At 43.7% G+C, this 13781-nt stretch overlaps 1 protein-coding gene across 3 annotated transcripts in view; it reads right to left on the bottom strand.

The window, feature by feature from the left end:
• Window positions 1-13781, bottom strand: part of PRKAG2 (protein kinase AMP-activated non-catalytic subunit gamma 2) — a 183169-nt gene that overhangs the window by 102735 nt on the left and 66653 nt on the right. For all 3 annotated transcript variants that reach the window (XM_042816533.1, XM_042816532.1, XM_042816535.1), the window contains one exon: window positions 8967-9246. In XM_042816533.1, the coding sequence (XP_042672467.1) occupies window positions 8967-9246 (280 nt within the window). The remainder of the gene's footprint in view (window positions 1-8966; window positions 9247-13781) is intronic.

Here is a 13781-nt window from a genome sequence, read left to right as displayed (position 1 = left end):
ACCCTTAGATGGTGCACACAGCTCCAACTGATGTGCACATGCACCCCTATGACTATTAAAACACTTTTCTGGACCTGAATTGGGTCCTCTGCACAGTGGTGCCCTTAATTCACTATGTCTGTCCCACACTGTGCCAGGGAAAACTGCCAGAAGTTGTGCTGGGTTATCAGAGCACCCACAGCAATGGTTACTGGCTCCAGTACAGACATTATCCTGCTTAGAGAATACATGATTCAAACAAACTTCTTCAAAGGTCCTGACAGCTGGGACACATTCATAGATTCAATGAAAAGACCCAAGCTCATATTCTGACATGGCTAGACCTTGCCTGTCCTCTTTTTATTTTAAGAACAAGTCTTCTAGCCTCCTCCAGCTGACATGTTGATTATTTTAAGAATAATAAAATCCAAATTGGTTAAATCAATTTAGGCTAGGAAACCAAGTAATTTTTATAAGTGGCACCATTGCTCTCTGCTTTGACAAAAGCAAATATGTAAGCTTACTTTAGTCAGATAACAAGCAGCATGGGAGGACTTACCTCCATTACACAGACACACACAGAAATGAATTAGATCAGTGGCATTAACTTTGGTACTATACAATTTCTGTGGCGTTTTCACCTCTATAAACTTGCAAGTACAAAAAGACTTTACTCTAGGTCTCCTAATCCATTCTGACATTTGACTTAGTATGGTGATAGGGAAAAAAAATTCCAAAGCCTGGCACTATGCAGAGCTTTATACTGAAAGAAAACTTCTGTGCTTCTCCACATCCTCTCGTCCCAGCGACAACCAACATACATTTCATTTTTCTGTCTACATGAAATGGGCCAACAACTCCATAGCTGCAGAACAACTACACAAGCTGCTCTAAGGTGCTCCAACTCCTGACCAAGTTAAAATGGGAGCTACAGCCTCGCCTTGCCCAATTCACTTCTGCTGAAACGAGTGCTGGGAGCTGACATGGTGGTTTGCACCAGCTCAGCTGCCAGTCTGTAGTGTCTGCCCATGCCTACTTCTCATGCAAGCAGCCTACTAGAAATTGGAGAAACATCTTCCCTGAAAGTCCACGGAAAATGTATAACTGACATTCACTGTACCAGCAGTCAAACTGAGTGTCCACAGCTCTCAGCCTGTGAAGTCGTGCATCTGCTGTATTAAAGTCTCCTTCACCACCTCCACCAAGGGCACATTAGAAAATGACTGATGGTTGCCAGCCAACACCAAATGTCAGAGGTCATTCTCATGCCACTGGGCTACTATGCAAGATTAAGAAGGCCCTCGAAGGCACTGCACAATCAAAAGTCCTACCTCATCTTCCCAGGTTATTCATCCAGAACCAGATGTGGTGATAAACTGCAGGTTGCTGGACTGAGTCTGGGGTTTCTCTACACTTCCTATACAACACACATTATATTCCCCAAACAACGTATTTTGCTGCCCTGCGATAGGGTTCTTTCATTCCATATTTTTCCAGATCAGAAAACTGACTGATTCAACATTTATGTCACGGTTTTATGTTTTTTGTTTTTTTGGGTTTTCAGTATTCCACAACAAAACATCATCTTTATTCATCATTTTTTGAGGCATTTTCCATGGCTTTTATCTAAGAAGAAAGGACTCTGTGAACCTATGATATATTTCAAGTTTGGCTCTAATACTTTAAGAGAATGATAACACTCAGACTCAGACCGCATTTCAAAAGAGATTGAACACACAATGCAGCTTCCATGAGATCATGACTAGCATTCACTAAGCTTCAGGTGAAGCAATGCACTTAATACTAAGGATGTGAACAAAGCTACTAAAATAAACAGGCCTTCTTTATTACTTAAAACCAAGTATTTGCCTAGGAACCAAATTCTGAAATGGTTGATCTCTATGTAAATTAAATCCCCATATGTTTGAAAAGCTCCCCATACTTGTTTTCCTGGATTTTCAAACTGCAAATATTTTCAAAAAGAAAAAACCCAAACCAAGTGGCACTTTATTTCCAAATACTTTGCTGTCATTAGATACTTTGAGACTTTGAAACTCTCTCATTAGCTTTACTGCCAATGGGGAAACAAAGTTGCTTGCATGTGAGCACTGCCCTGCAGACCTCTCTTTCACAAGGACTTGAAAGAGACTGGCAGGGAAAGAGCACCAGGGTTCACCAACCTCTCGGGTGTTCAAAGTGTGTATTTTCTATTTGTACATTTGATATACAAATAAATAGGGAGAGCATCATTTTACCGAGTGAGGATTTCTCTTTCCCCTGCATGCCAGTAAGGGTCTCCACAAGAGTCAATATAGAACTAAGGTCACTGTCTTCTCATCTATACATTACAAGAAATAGTACCTTGGTTAGTTAGCAAAAGCAATCATTTATAGCACGTTCCACAGTCCAAATCTCAGGAAAGACTGAAAGTGAGAATGACTCCAATCCCACGTCCATCCCATAACACTGATGAAAGCTAGAGACTGAAAACTTACCCCCTTTTTTGCATCATTGCATCTGAATCACTAGCAGTTTGAAGATAGCCTGAGAAACTCTTATTTCCTAGAAAGATTTGTAAAGTATACAAAAGTACGCTGGCTGTACTCCATATATGCAAACTACAAATAACATTGACCATGGGAAACAAAGGTGAAATGGGAAACACATTGAGAAATCCCTCCAAATTAAGTAAAGCCAATCACCACGGGCACATTCTAAGCAGAAAAATCAGCTGCTGCTGACAGCTGATGTCAGTAACTGGCAGAGGAACCAGGGCTGAACATGGCTGGTCTGTGGCCATGCAAGGCTCCATGTGGCAGCAGTTCAAATGCAGCCGTGCTGCTGACACATGTTGTCTGCAGAAAGTCATTTTTCCAGTGTAGATAAGATTGAAATGAATAGTGTTAAGCCTTCTGTCTGACTTGGTGGGCAAAACAAGCTAGAGCAATCACAGTTAGATGTTCTTGCACAGCAGTACTGGGAAGCGGAGGAAGACAGAAATGGCTCTATACCTTCCCTAGGTTTTATGGGATGAAGTAGGAAAAGCCTTTGCCAGCATCCCAAGGTGAAGTGCAGCCAAGCAGCCCCATCCTTCCACACCCCATTCCTTGCACCATCTAGTCAGATTTAAGGGCAGAGTCACAACCAGAAATCAGAGTTCTGGTTGACAACAGTTGGATCTGAATCAGCTGCCAGCAGGGCCAACCATGCCCTGTGTGCATCAGCCCAGCGCTGCCACCAAGTGGAGGGGTTGTCCTGCTCTGCTCTGAAGAGTGGGAGACTATGGGATGAATTTGTTGATTAGAAATCCAGATGTAAATTCCAGAAGCTGGTATGAGGGAGGACAGACCAACCTGTACAGCGTGGGAAGGTTAAGAGCAGCTGTAGGCAAACAGCTTGATCCAATGGTACACGAGATGCCTGTTCCTGGTATCCCATGCCTGTGTCAAACTGAAAAACTGCTGCTTCACTGGAAATTATTACCTAAACATCAGGAATACGAAGCACAATCTGGCAGACATGAATTGCAATTGGAAGTTTGAAGAAAAGATTCAGTACAGATCTGCTACGGTGAGAAGGCCTACAAGGTTGCCCAGCTGGATGGGCTATGGGAAATGAAAGCTGCTGGCTCCATCTATGGGTAAAAACCAGTATAGTTATAACCTTTCCTTACAGAGAGCGTATTCTTACCACAAAATGTTCTCTGAAAATATAAATTAATAGGACAAATACAATATCTGGCAGCCTTTCCTTTTTGCTTCTTGCATTCTTCTGAAAAAAAAAATCACCACCACCACCTATCTGGCCCTTTATTACTGGAGCACCAGGACTCCGCCTTATGGATTTTGTTGGGCACCACAGTTAATAGCACTGAATTTCCAAAGCAGAAAAATTATTTACAATGAGAAAACAGAAAATGAGCATTTTATGTTGAAAAATACTTTCTTCCTCAAATACAGTACAAGTTCACCTTTATGCAAATCTGACCACCAGCTTCAAGATATTGGAAAGCTGTGTAATTTTAGACACAGCATTCGATAAACAACATTTAATCCTGAGCTAATTTATGTTTTGATTCTGTCCATCACAGCCCAAAGCTTCAGGTCAACAGAAACCTTTTAATTGATTTCCTTTGCTGGCAAAATTGGCAGCACCACCCATGTGTTGTGATTACTGCTATCACCTTGGTATTTTTGGAAGGGGAAACAGGTCTGGCAAATGCCCTGCTGCCTTTCAGAGACAGCGCTCAGCCCTTGGTAGAAAGTTCAATTTCTAATAACTTAAATTTCCTACAACCATGTGCTTTTAATAAAATGTTCACTGTTCTTGACGTTAATATGTCTACAGGGATAGCTGCCTAGTTTTCACTCAGTGAAAGAATGCTCTCCTCTTTTATTTGTATGTCTTGTTTCTGATGTGAGAACATACTGTTTCTGAAGCAAAAACTCATGCAAAACCACGGAAAAATGAAATTTGAATTGTGTTTCCTTGCAGTGCAGATCATCCTCCCACATTTTCTTCAGATCACCATAGTTTGCACTACTCAGAGAAAACTTGTGCCATTTCTTGTTTCTCTGAGCTTTATACCTACTCGTGCAAACTCACCCAGAGACCAGATGCATTCTCTTTCGGGGTGTGCACTCACAGCTAGCAGAGCTTAAACAGCCAAGACTCAGTAATGCTTTGGAGCACGGGGCCCTGTTTGTCATAGAATGGCTTGGGTTGGAAGGGACACCAAGGATCACCAAGTTCCAACCCCCTGCCACATGCAGGGCCACCAACCTCCATATCTAATGCTAGACCAGGCTGCCCAGCGCCCCATCCAACCTGGCCTTGAACTCCTCCAGGGACGGGGCATCCGCAGCCTCTCTGGGCAGCTGTTCCAGCACCTCACCACTCTCTCTGTAAAGAACTTCCCTCTGATATCCAATCTAGATCTCCCTCCTTGAGCTTAAAACCATTCCTTGTCCTGTGAGCCAATAATGCAGCATCCTCGCAAGCCCACGGCAAGTTGGACAGCAGTTCCACAACACCAATGTTGTGGAGTTACTTTTCACAGCACTTCAGATTGAACACGCACCCATATATTGGCTCTTTGTTCTTGTCTGTGGTGAGCTGCTGTTAGCTCTGTGACAGCTACACCTCACACGTGCTTTTCTAAAATTAGGAAATTCTCGTTTGCTCATTTTTTTCTTATCATCTACAAATAATCAGAATGCAATTGCTCAGCATTCCATGGCTGCTCGCTTGCCCACACTTTCAGCAGCAGACAATGCCAGATAGTGAGCTCCTCACCTCCCACATGCAAACCTCTGCCTTCAGAACACATCTGGCTTTGGGATGTGCACACACCCTCCCAGTAAGGATCACACTGAGCCCATTGCCAGGAGGGAACACGGTGTCTGCAGCATCTGCTGCTTTTCAAGGTGGGACACTGGTCACTGGTGCCCCCAGTTTGCTCTTACAAAGCTTTCCCTGCAAACATCGAGCAGTTCATTTTGCAGGAAGGCATCTTTCCTTTCGAGGCAAATAGATTTTGAGGTCAGGGCAAGGGGTTATGGCTGGATGTTGAACTGGGGTAAATCAAAAGGAAAAGACCCAAAAGATGAGCTTTAGGCTATCAACAAAACACAAAATAAAATATTAAAAACTGCATTAAACCCCTTACATCAAACTGGAAAATGTTTTAACTCGTGTCTGCAGATCACTTTTCGGTTTAACTTTGTCCTACCCAAACAGTTCATGTAAACTGTGTATCTTCAAATGGCAAAATACCTTCACTGGGAAAAGAACAGCTACACGGGAAGGAAAACACTGCAAACACTACACACAGTCTTTGAAATGAAAACAAGCTAGGAAGAGGTTGCTTCCAAGAAAAACAAGGAATACGCAGAGTAACAGGTTAGTGTGTGTTTTGAACAAGGCAGAGGAAAGATGGGGGATGTTATTTACAGCAGAGATGGCATACACTTCCCACACATACTGCTCCAAGATGACAGGCAAAAGGGGTGTAGAATGGATTCAACTCAGGTAAAGCTGGGGAAAAAATCCTTACTAACCTTGTGGACTTCAGCCCAGTGCTTTTTTCAATTGTAGATTGCCTGGATAAAGTGCAGATTTGCTGTAAGGCATCTCTATGGTCCCCTGCTCTGATGCTATGTCACCCCCAACAAGAACATTTTTCTTAATGTCTGCCTGCAGCTGCCCTTGCTGCCTCCTGTCCGTTCATTGTGAGCTCCTGAGCTGCCCAGCTCTGCCATCTCCATAGCTTCTCATTAGTTAACTAATGAAAAGAAAATGTCTTCTTTTTCTCCTTAGCCCTGTGCTGCGGCCCCTGACCAACCCAGTGTCCTTCACTGGGCTCACTCCAGTACATCCCTGTCTCTCATACAGTGGAGCCAAGTGCTGGAGCCAGCATTGCAGCATTAAGCAAAAGGGAATCACCTCCCTCAGCCAGCTGACAATGCTCCTGCTAATGCAGCCCAGCATGCAAGTAATTTTCATTTTAATAGTGCTAACACAGTGCCAAGAGCTGATCGGCTGCAAGGGCAGGCAAGAACAGCAAGCCCATGTGATTTCAGCACGCTGTCATTTTCCAAAGGAATAAAGCAGCCTAAGCCCCATTCATTTTAACACAGCTATCCCAAGCTGCTTGAGAAAATGGGATTTTAATCACAAAGGATGTGGCAATTTTGATCACAGAAGCATTCAAATACCTTGGGAAACACGTAGCCATGTGTTGCGTTAGCTCTTAGAGCTCTGCAGCACAGCATCTGCACAGATCTGAGGTCTCTGAGCTGAGGAGTCACTGAGAACTCTTGTCACTCAGAAAATGGTGTGAAGGATACATAGACTCTGTTTTGAGTGGGACTTAACCAATTAAGCTAGTGCTTCATAATGCATAGGGTTATTCTTTCTTTGCAAAGTAGCAGGATGTAAAAGTTTGGTCTGTGAAAAACTAAACAATGCAACAGAAATGTTAACTTTCATACATTTTGTGAAGTCCTGAAAAGGTTTTGTTAAATACAATTAAAGACAAATCAATCAAACACAGTAAATCCTAAGAGTGTAATTCATCACCAACCAGTGTTAAGCACAGTGTGAATAAAACCTGCTTTAATGTGACAGTGAGGCACATGTGTCTGCACGAGCCTTGCCATTAGAGAGCTGAACTATGTGAAAGCACCTGGTATGAAATGCTGATCTTCAAAAAGCTGCAGAATGGGACAAGTTATTGTTTTTATGCACAGTTCAACCATCACACCCTCACAGGAGGCAGTTCCTTCTGCCTTAACAACAAAACCCAGCCAAACCCAGCACAGCTCCTGCGACCCTCCCTGGAGCAGCAGGGTCATGGGGATCTTCCGCCAGCTCAAAAATAGCATGGCCCCATTCCAAGCCTGTTCCTGTGATGTGACCTTATCAAAAGGATTTTGCTGACTACTGAAAAGATTCTTTTATTTAATATTCTGGTGTACCTAGCTAGGAAAAATTAAAATGGTGCTATTTGATGGGATTACTTTTTTAAAATGTCACAAGATGGCTTTGCCATGCACTGTGTCTCACTGTTACTCGTGCAGCAGAGAGCTCTTCTTGGTGCATTGCATCAGCAGCTTATTGCCTGTGCAGCATTTAAGCCTATCTAGACTAGCAAAAAGAGCTCAAATGGACTTTAATTACTATGAGGCTTGAAACAGAGAGGTGCATAAAAGCAGGTTTGAACTTTTAATAGAGGAGAATAAATGTCCTTGAGCAGAAATGATGCCTGCAGTCCACTCGGAGTCCTCCAAAAACATTGGCTCTTTCAGTCTGCTAATGGTGCTCCAGAGAGAGGCAAAGACTGGGACAGATGCAATCTCAACTAAGCTGCAGCAGAACTTCTGGTCAACTAAAAGAAAAATCCGCTACAGGTTTGTATAGCTGTGTCAGTGCACACAAAAGTAATGAAAAAATTATCTGTTCTGATTAAAACCTACATTTTAAAGAGGAATTTTGCTGAAGAAAAAGGAAGTGCCTCTTCACAGTTTGTAAGTCACAGAAAGCTATCAATACATCGCAGTAAACACTCAGTCAAACTTGGGTATGTGCATCATTAACTCTGTATCTACGTTGTCTCTGCAGGTTTGCCAAAAAATTACCTTTAAGCTATTTCTTCTGTTCCCAGGAAGGAAAACACACTGTGTTCTGACAAACCAACAACCTCAGTGGCACAAAGTCATTCCTCTCTTTCCCCTATAACCAAATCCTCCTCCTACAGCTACTGTCCCCAAGGCAGAGCAACCACAACCCTTTGTAGATTGGCGCTGGGAATCTTCATTCAACAAGAAAATATTGAAATCGAAGCCTTTTCTCAGCTCTCCTCATTTCTGAGTTGTAGAAATATTGTATTAGCACATGGGCTGTTGAAGAAGCCAAATTTGTTCCTAATACAAAGCAGGCAACTGCTGTGAACCAAGGAGGTCAGAGCAGTTTTCATATGATTTCACATTCTAACAGAGCAGCCCAAACACTCTCTTAGTGGTCATTTGATTGTAAACATATCATTTATAACCATCGAGTCAAGGCCTCTTTTTCACCCAAAAATGAGACAATTCTCTATGGAGTCTACCCAAGCAAACCTCCCTGAGCTCCCAAGGTAACATCCTTGGGATGCCCATCTCCACCCCAAGCCCCATAACTGCTCCCGCTCCTCTTGAGCTTGGGAGCTGATGTCCAACCAGCCTTGATGAAACTGCGTGGACACTGCCTGTGCCACAGCAGCAGGATTTCTAAGCAACACTCTGATGCATGATTTCCCTCCTCAGCCGTTATGGGTGTCCTGGAAAAGTCATTCCCTACTTGCCAGACAAAACCCCCAAACACAGTGAAAGCGATAACGAACAATTAGCACATGCCTCTTCTGCACTTACTTCACTACCGCAGGTAAAGAATGGGCCAAGCCCAGAGGTACTGTGTATCTTCCTGAAATAACATGAGCAATTTCTTACTTTTTCTTGATCTGGAGAAAAACTTGATGCCCCCAGGAGAGGTAGACGGGTTAGAATTGGGGGAGGACTCTTTGGAGGAGGACCTGAAGATCCCACTGAAGCTCATTCGACGTGGGGAGCGTGGGGGAGACTCCTGGTAGGGGAAGGGGAAGACAGTTTTGGGTGAGCCAGGGCTGTGTTTGGATCTCACAGGGGCAGAAACAGGGCTGGAAGGTCGGTTCTGGAGCCCTTTCGAGAAAATGCCTTTCGAAGGACTGCCTGCAGAGTAGCTTTCGTCCACCTGAGGAGGAGAGAAAAAAGAAGAGAAAGAGAAATCACCATGAATTCAGTTCAGTTTGTGCCATTAGGATCGCAGAGCTTGTCTCAACATGGTCACTCCTGTTTATTCCAGCTGTGGGTTAGACAGACCTTCCCACAGTCAGCCTGCACTGCTACGTAGATGTGTGTTTTGTGCCACCTCACTGGGCTCCTTGCTGTTAAAGATGTCTTGAATTTCACAAAAATTTTAACCTATGTGTATGAACTTCATTATCACACATACACTGCGGGATATTTTTTACCAGATTTATTTGCTGCACATTCCCTTACCTTCCCTAGAAAACTGAAAGGTGGGTGGCAATAAATTTATTAAGAGCAATGAATGACCTCCTTTAAGCTAACACAGCGCCCTGAAGCCTCCATTCTGCATTTAAGCACCCATCTGTAGTACTCCGTAGAAATCTCTACTGTGCAATGAGGCTCAGCAGAGAACATGAGTTCTCAGTGCCAGACACTGCCATGGGGGTTTAACTCTAGTCCCAAAATAGAGCAATCATTCTAGAGTGGCAATGTTACAGATAATTAGCCCAGCCTCCAGCTTGGGCATGACCTTTCTAACAGCTCTGTCTCTTCAGTGACCTGTGCTGGTTTTCCAGCTAGCATGAATATCTACACACAACACAGCATTGCACCGTGCAGGCTCATCTAGAGAGGTGAAGGGGAAAATCCCAGAAAAACAAACCAATAAAAGAAGCAAAGATGAATTTCTTCCCACATACAATTAACAGAAGCCTACACAAACTGCTGTGTGCCCAGGCCTGAGTTATATGCAGAGTTTATTTCCTCCTGGATGCACAAAATACTTCTATGGGCACAAAGCTTTTTTTTTTAGCTGGGGTCGTTAATTAAGGGTCCTGTTCCTGGGGATCAGTGGGTTTCAGGTCCTCAGTGAAAGTGGAATCAAAGGCCATGGGCACAGCACGCTGCCTTCTGCATGAGGTTGATGGGGTTTGAGTCTTTTGCATGCTTGCTCCTCGCTCCCAATATGCAAAGCAAAAGGGATGCATGTATGTATGGAGCATTAAACAACTGCTGACTGCAAGGTGCACATTATATGTCAGTGAAGCTGGGTAAGTGTGTTGCTGCCATGGGAAGAATGGTAGGGAAAATAACATATTTATTAGTATCACAGAATCATAAAATGCCTTAGGTTGGAAGACACCTCAAAGACCATCAAATTCCAAACTCCATGCGGTGGGTTGGCTGCCCTCCATGGGACCAGGCTGCCCAGTGCCCCATCTAACCTGGCCTTGAGCACCTCCAGGGATGGGGCATCCACAGCTCTCTCAGCAGCCTGTGCCAGTGCCTCACCACTCTTTGAGTAAAATATTTCTTTCTTACATCTAACCAAAATGTTTCCCCTGTTAGTTTAATGCCATTCCCCTTTGTCCCATGTAAAAAGTCACCTCCTCCTGTCTGTAAGCTTCTCTCAAGCACAGGAAGGCTGCAATGAGGTCTCCCTAGAGCCTTCTCTTCTGCAAGTTAACAAGCCCAGTTCCCTCAGCCTTTCCTTGTAGGAGAGATGCTTCAGCCTCCTGATCATATTCATGGCCCAAAGATGAAAGAAAAGATGAAAGCTGGGCTGGGTCTTGCTCTGTGGAAACCACAGAAGGGCCTGCAGTGGTTCCTCACTTGGGAAAATTTCCAACCTGAAAGGCTGGTGGCATTTGGTCTGAGAGACGGACACCAGCAGCCAGGGTCAGCAGCTGGAGCATGGAGATGTCTGGCAAGATACTCAACTGCTTTTCATCTCTGCACGTTTATTTCTTACTACCTTTGCCTTTGCAGAAGGACTGTAGGACTAGTTGCCCTCGAGGGGAAATTTTTGGAAAGGATAAATCAATTCTAACTAAAGCACTGGGTACCAGAAACAACAACAGACTCTTGACAGTAGTCATCAGAGAAGAAAATACAGTGTCTCCTTTTCTTCTCTTTTCTTTTCCCACTCTCACTCTCCTGTCTTTTAATAAATAAAGACACCCTCTTGCTCAGTCAATGCCTCGACTCCATTCTGAGTCTTAATTTGGAGGGGTTGGGATCAATATAATGAAACACAGGTCACTTTGGCTTGCAAATCTCCTTCAGTGCCACTCCACGTCCTCTGGCACAGACACCATCTCACAGTGAGTCAAGAAGAATCAAGCACAGTCCCTCAAGTGAGACCTGGAATAATTAACAGACTATAAATAAATTAATAAACTCCACTTTTGTTATGGGTAAATAGCCCCCAAAAGATAACTTCTTCATGAAAGCTCATTAACTTTATTAAAACAGCATCTGTAGATCACCTGAGACTACCTACACAGTGTTCTCTGCCCAGCTATGTAGTCCAGGAAACAACTGTGCAGTGCAGCAGCATCTCCACTCACTGCAATGCAACCAGGTCTACTGCCAAATCTACTGCCTGAAAGTTGGGAGCAAGAAGTGTGTTTTCAAGTTCATTTTAATTGCACTATAAATCCGGTGCTACCTCTGTAATTTCAGACTGTTTCCAGGAATGTAATTTCATTATCATCTTTTCCTAAACTGACACGCCATGGAAGTTGTAAAGCTAAGAGAAACGTCCTTCTGGTGCCACCTTTAATATCTCATGCATCTTTTTTTGCATGCTTACTTGGTAATTACAAAACACCAGTTGGAGACCCTTCAAAAGTTCCATGCTATCCTCACATCCTCAAGAAACAATCTGCCAAATAACATCAGTGTTCTCCTGCACGCACAAGCCAGATATGGAGCAAACCGTTCTCCAATTCTGAGCAGAAGCAGCAGGATGTTTTCTTTTACTGCAATCACAACCCGCTACTTTCTCTCTATCGTGCCAGGCAGATGAATTAGTTAATTGCTAGAGCACCAGGGACACGCTACTGAATACACATGTGCATGCTACTAAATTAAAGGAAATTACTACAACAAATTCTTCTCCAGCTGTTCCACACATTAATTACACACAGGTTACACCCACCGACAAAGAGGATAAATACCTATGATTTTGCTTTGGGAATTATATCAGTATTTCTTTCTTGGTATCTTAATTGAAGCCAATGGTTGTGAGTTTTAAAAGATGATTGATGTCCATGCATCAGCTGGGAATGCAGAAGAATCTCTGCCATGGAATAAACTGTAGCAACCCATGCAGCATCTGCACGATGACTCCTGCAGGAGTGCTGGAGGAAGGCTGCACAGGTGGATGGATCATCAGCCTGTTCTTCACGTGTTTTGGGTTCATTCCCTGAAGCTATCACAGACAGGTGGGCACAAGGAAAAGTCATCTTCTGAGCACAGGTCTGCAGGGAATGGAGATGCTGGAATAAAGCTACATCAGCAGGAGTGTAATAAAAGAACACATGAGTGCAAGTGCAACCCTACCTATGTCAATCCGTTCCCCAGGGAGGCTGGGCAGCCAAGCAGACACCCACAGTACATTATATGAGCTGCTTTGGTTGTTCAAGGTTAACCCAGTTACCTTACATAGCGCTGAGTAAATATAGACAAAAATGCTGCAAGGCTGCCATCTCTGGAGCACAAAAGGATCCTCAGCTGGGGACCAGGGAGAAACTGCTCTGTTTTACAAACTGAATGATCTTCGTCAGGCTCCTAAAATGTATCTAGAACTGGCTGCTGTTGAAAACAGAGCAATAAAATGAGAGGTGCCTTAGACTCCTTTATATCTAGAAGACCTGCTTTCAATTTCCTGAGTAAAATGTAAAGTGATAGCTTGGCACCTGCCTGAGCTGGACAGCCCTGGAAGATTCCATCTCAGGAAGCAGCATCTTCATAGCTTCTTGGTCATCTCACCTGGGTGCACGGCTCTCTCCCTAACCTCCTCTTCATTTCTCACAGCAATGCACATCAATGGCTCAGAGCCTTCCACTGATGGACCAGCAGATCTGCATCTTCATTTCTCATTGTCTTTTTCAATGTACTCCTCAATGACAAAATCTCAGCATAAACCAGACTGCACATGGCTACTCTGCTTCAGTGGGTACGAGAATCTGACTCTACAGCAGGACTGTGCCTAAACCCATCCTGGACCACAACCCTTAACCTCTCCTACATGCTGCTACTCTAGATGTATTCCAGGTGAACAACCACATATCTTGTGCTGTTAAGAATTACCTGTCCTGAAGATCATCCAGATTTTCCTGTCCCTCCACCCAACAGTCTTCTTTTTGACAACAGCCTGGCATCTTTCCCTTCAAACTGTGAGAAAACTTCAACTGTTTTCTCACCTAACTTGCAATTCTTCATCTTGCAAGCAAGATGAAGAATTGCAAGTCGCATCACGTTTAATCACAACCATATGATAATCCCCACTGCAGTGAACTGAGACCAAACTATTTACACTTCACTGCAAACCATTCTCTCGTCACCCACACAAAATCCATCTCAGTCCTGCCTCTTCTCACTCACACACACAAATCTTCTCCACACTGCCCTTTTCTTTCCCATGCTTTGTATGGAAAATCCAATCCCTCTTCTGTTTTGCAAAGTGTAGCC

Source organism: Centrocercus urophasianus, unplaced genomic scaffold (genome assembly GCF_019232065.1).
Source record: "Centrocercus urophasianus isolate 14NV4802_14NV808 unplaced genomic scaffold, USGS_Curo_1.0 seq_16, whole genome shotgun sequence".
Lineage (NCBI taxonomy): Eukaryota > Metazoa > Chordata > Aves > Galliformes > Phasianidae > Centrocercus > Centrocercus urophasianus.
The sequence above is the reverse complement of the archived record's forward strand: the minus strand, read 5'-3'. Positions and strand labels throughout refer to the sequence as shown.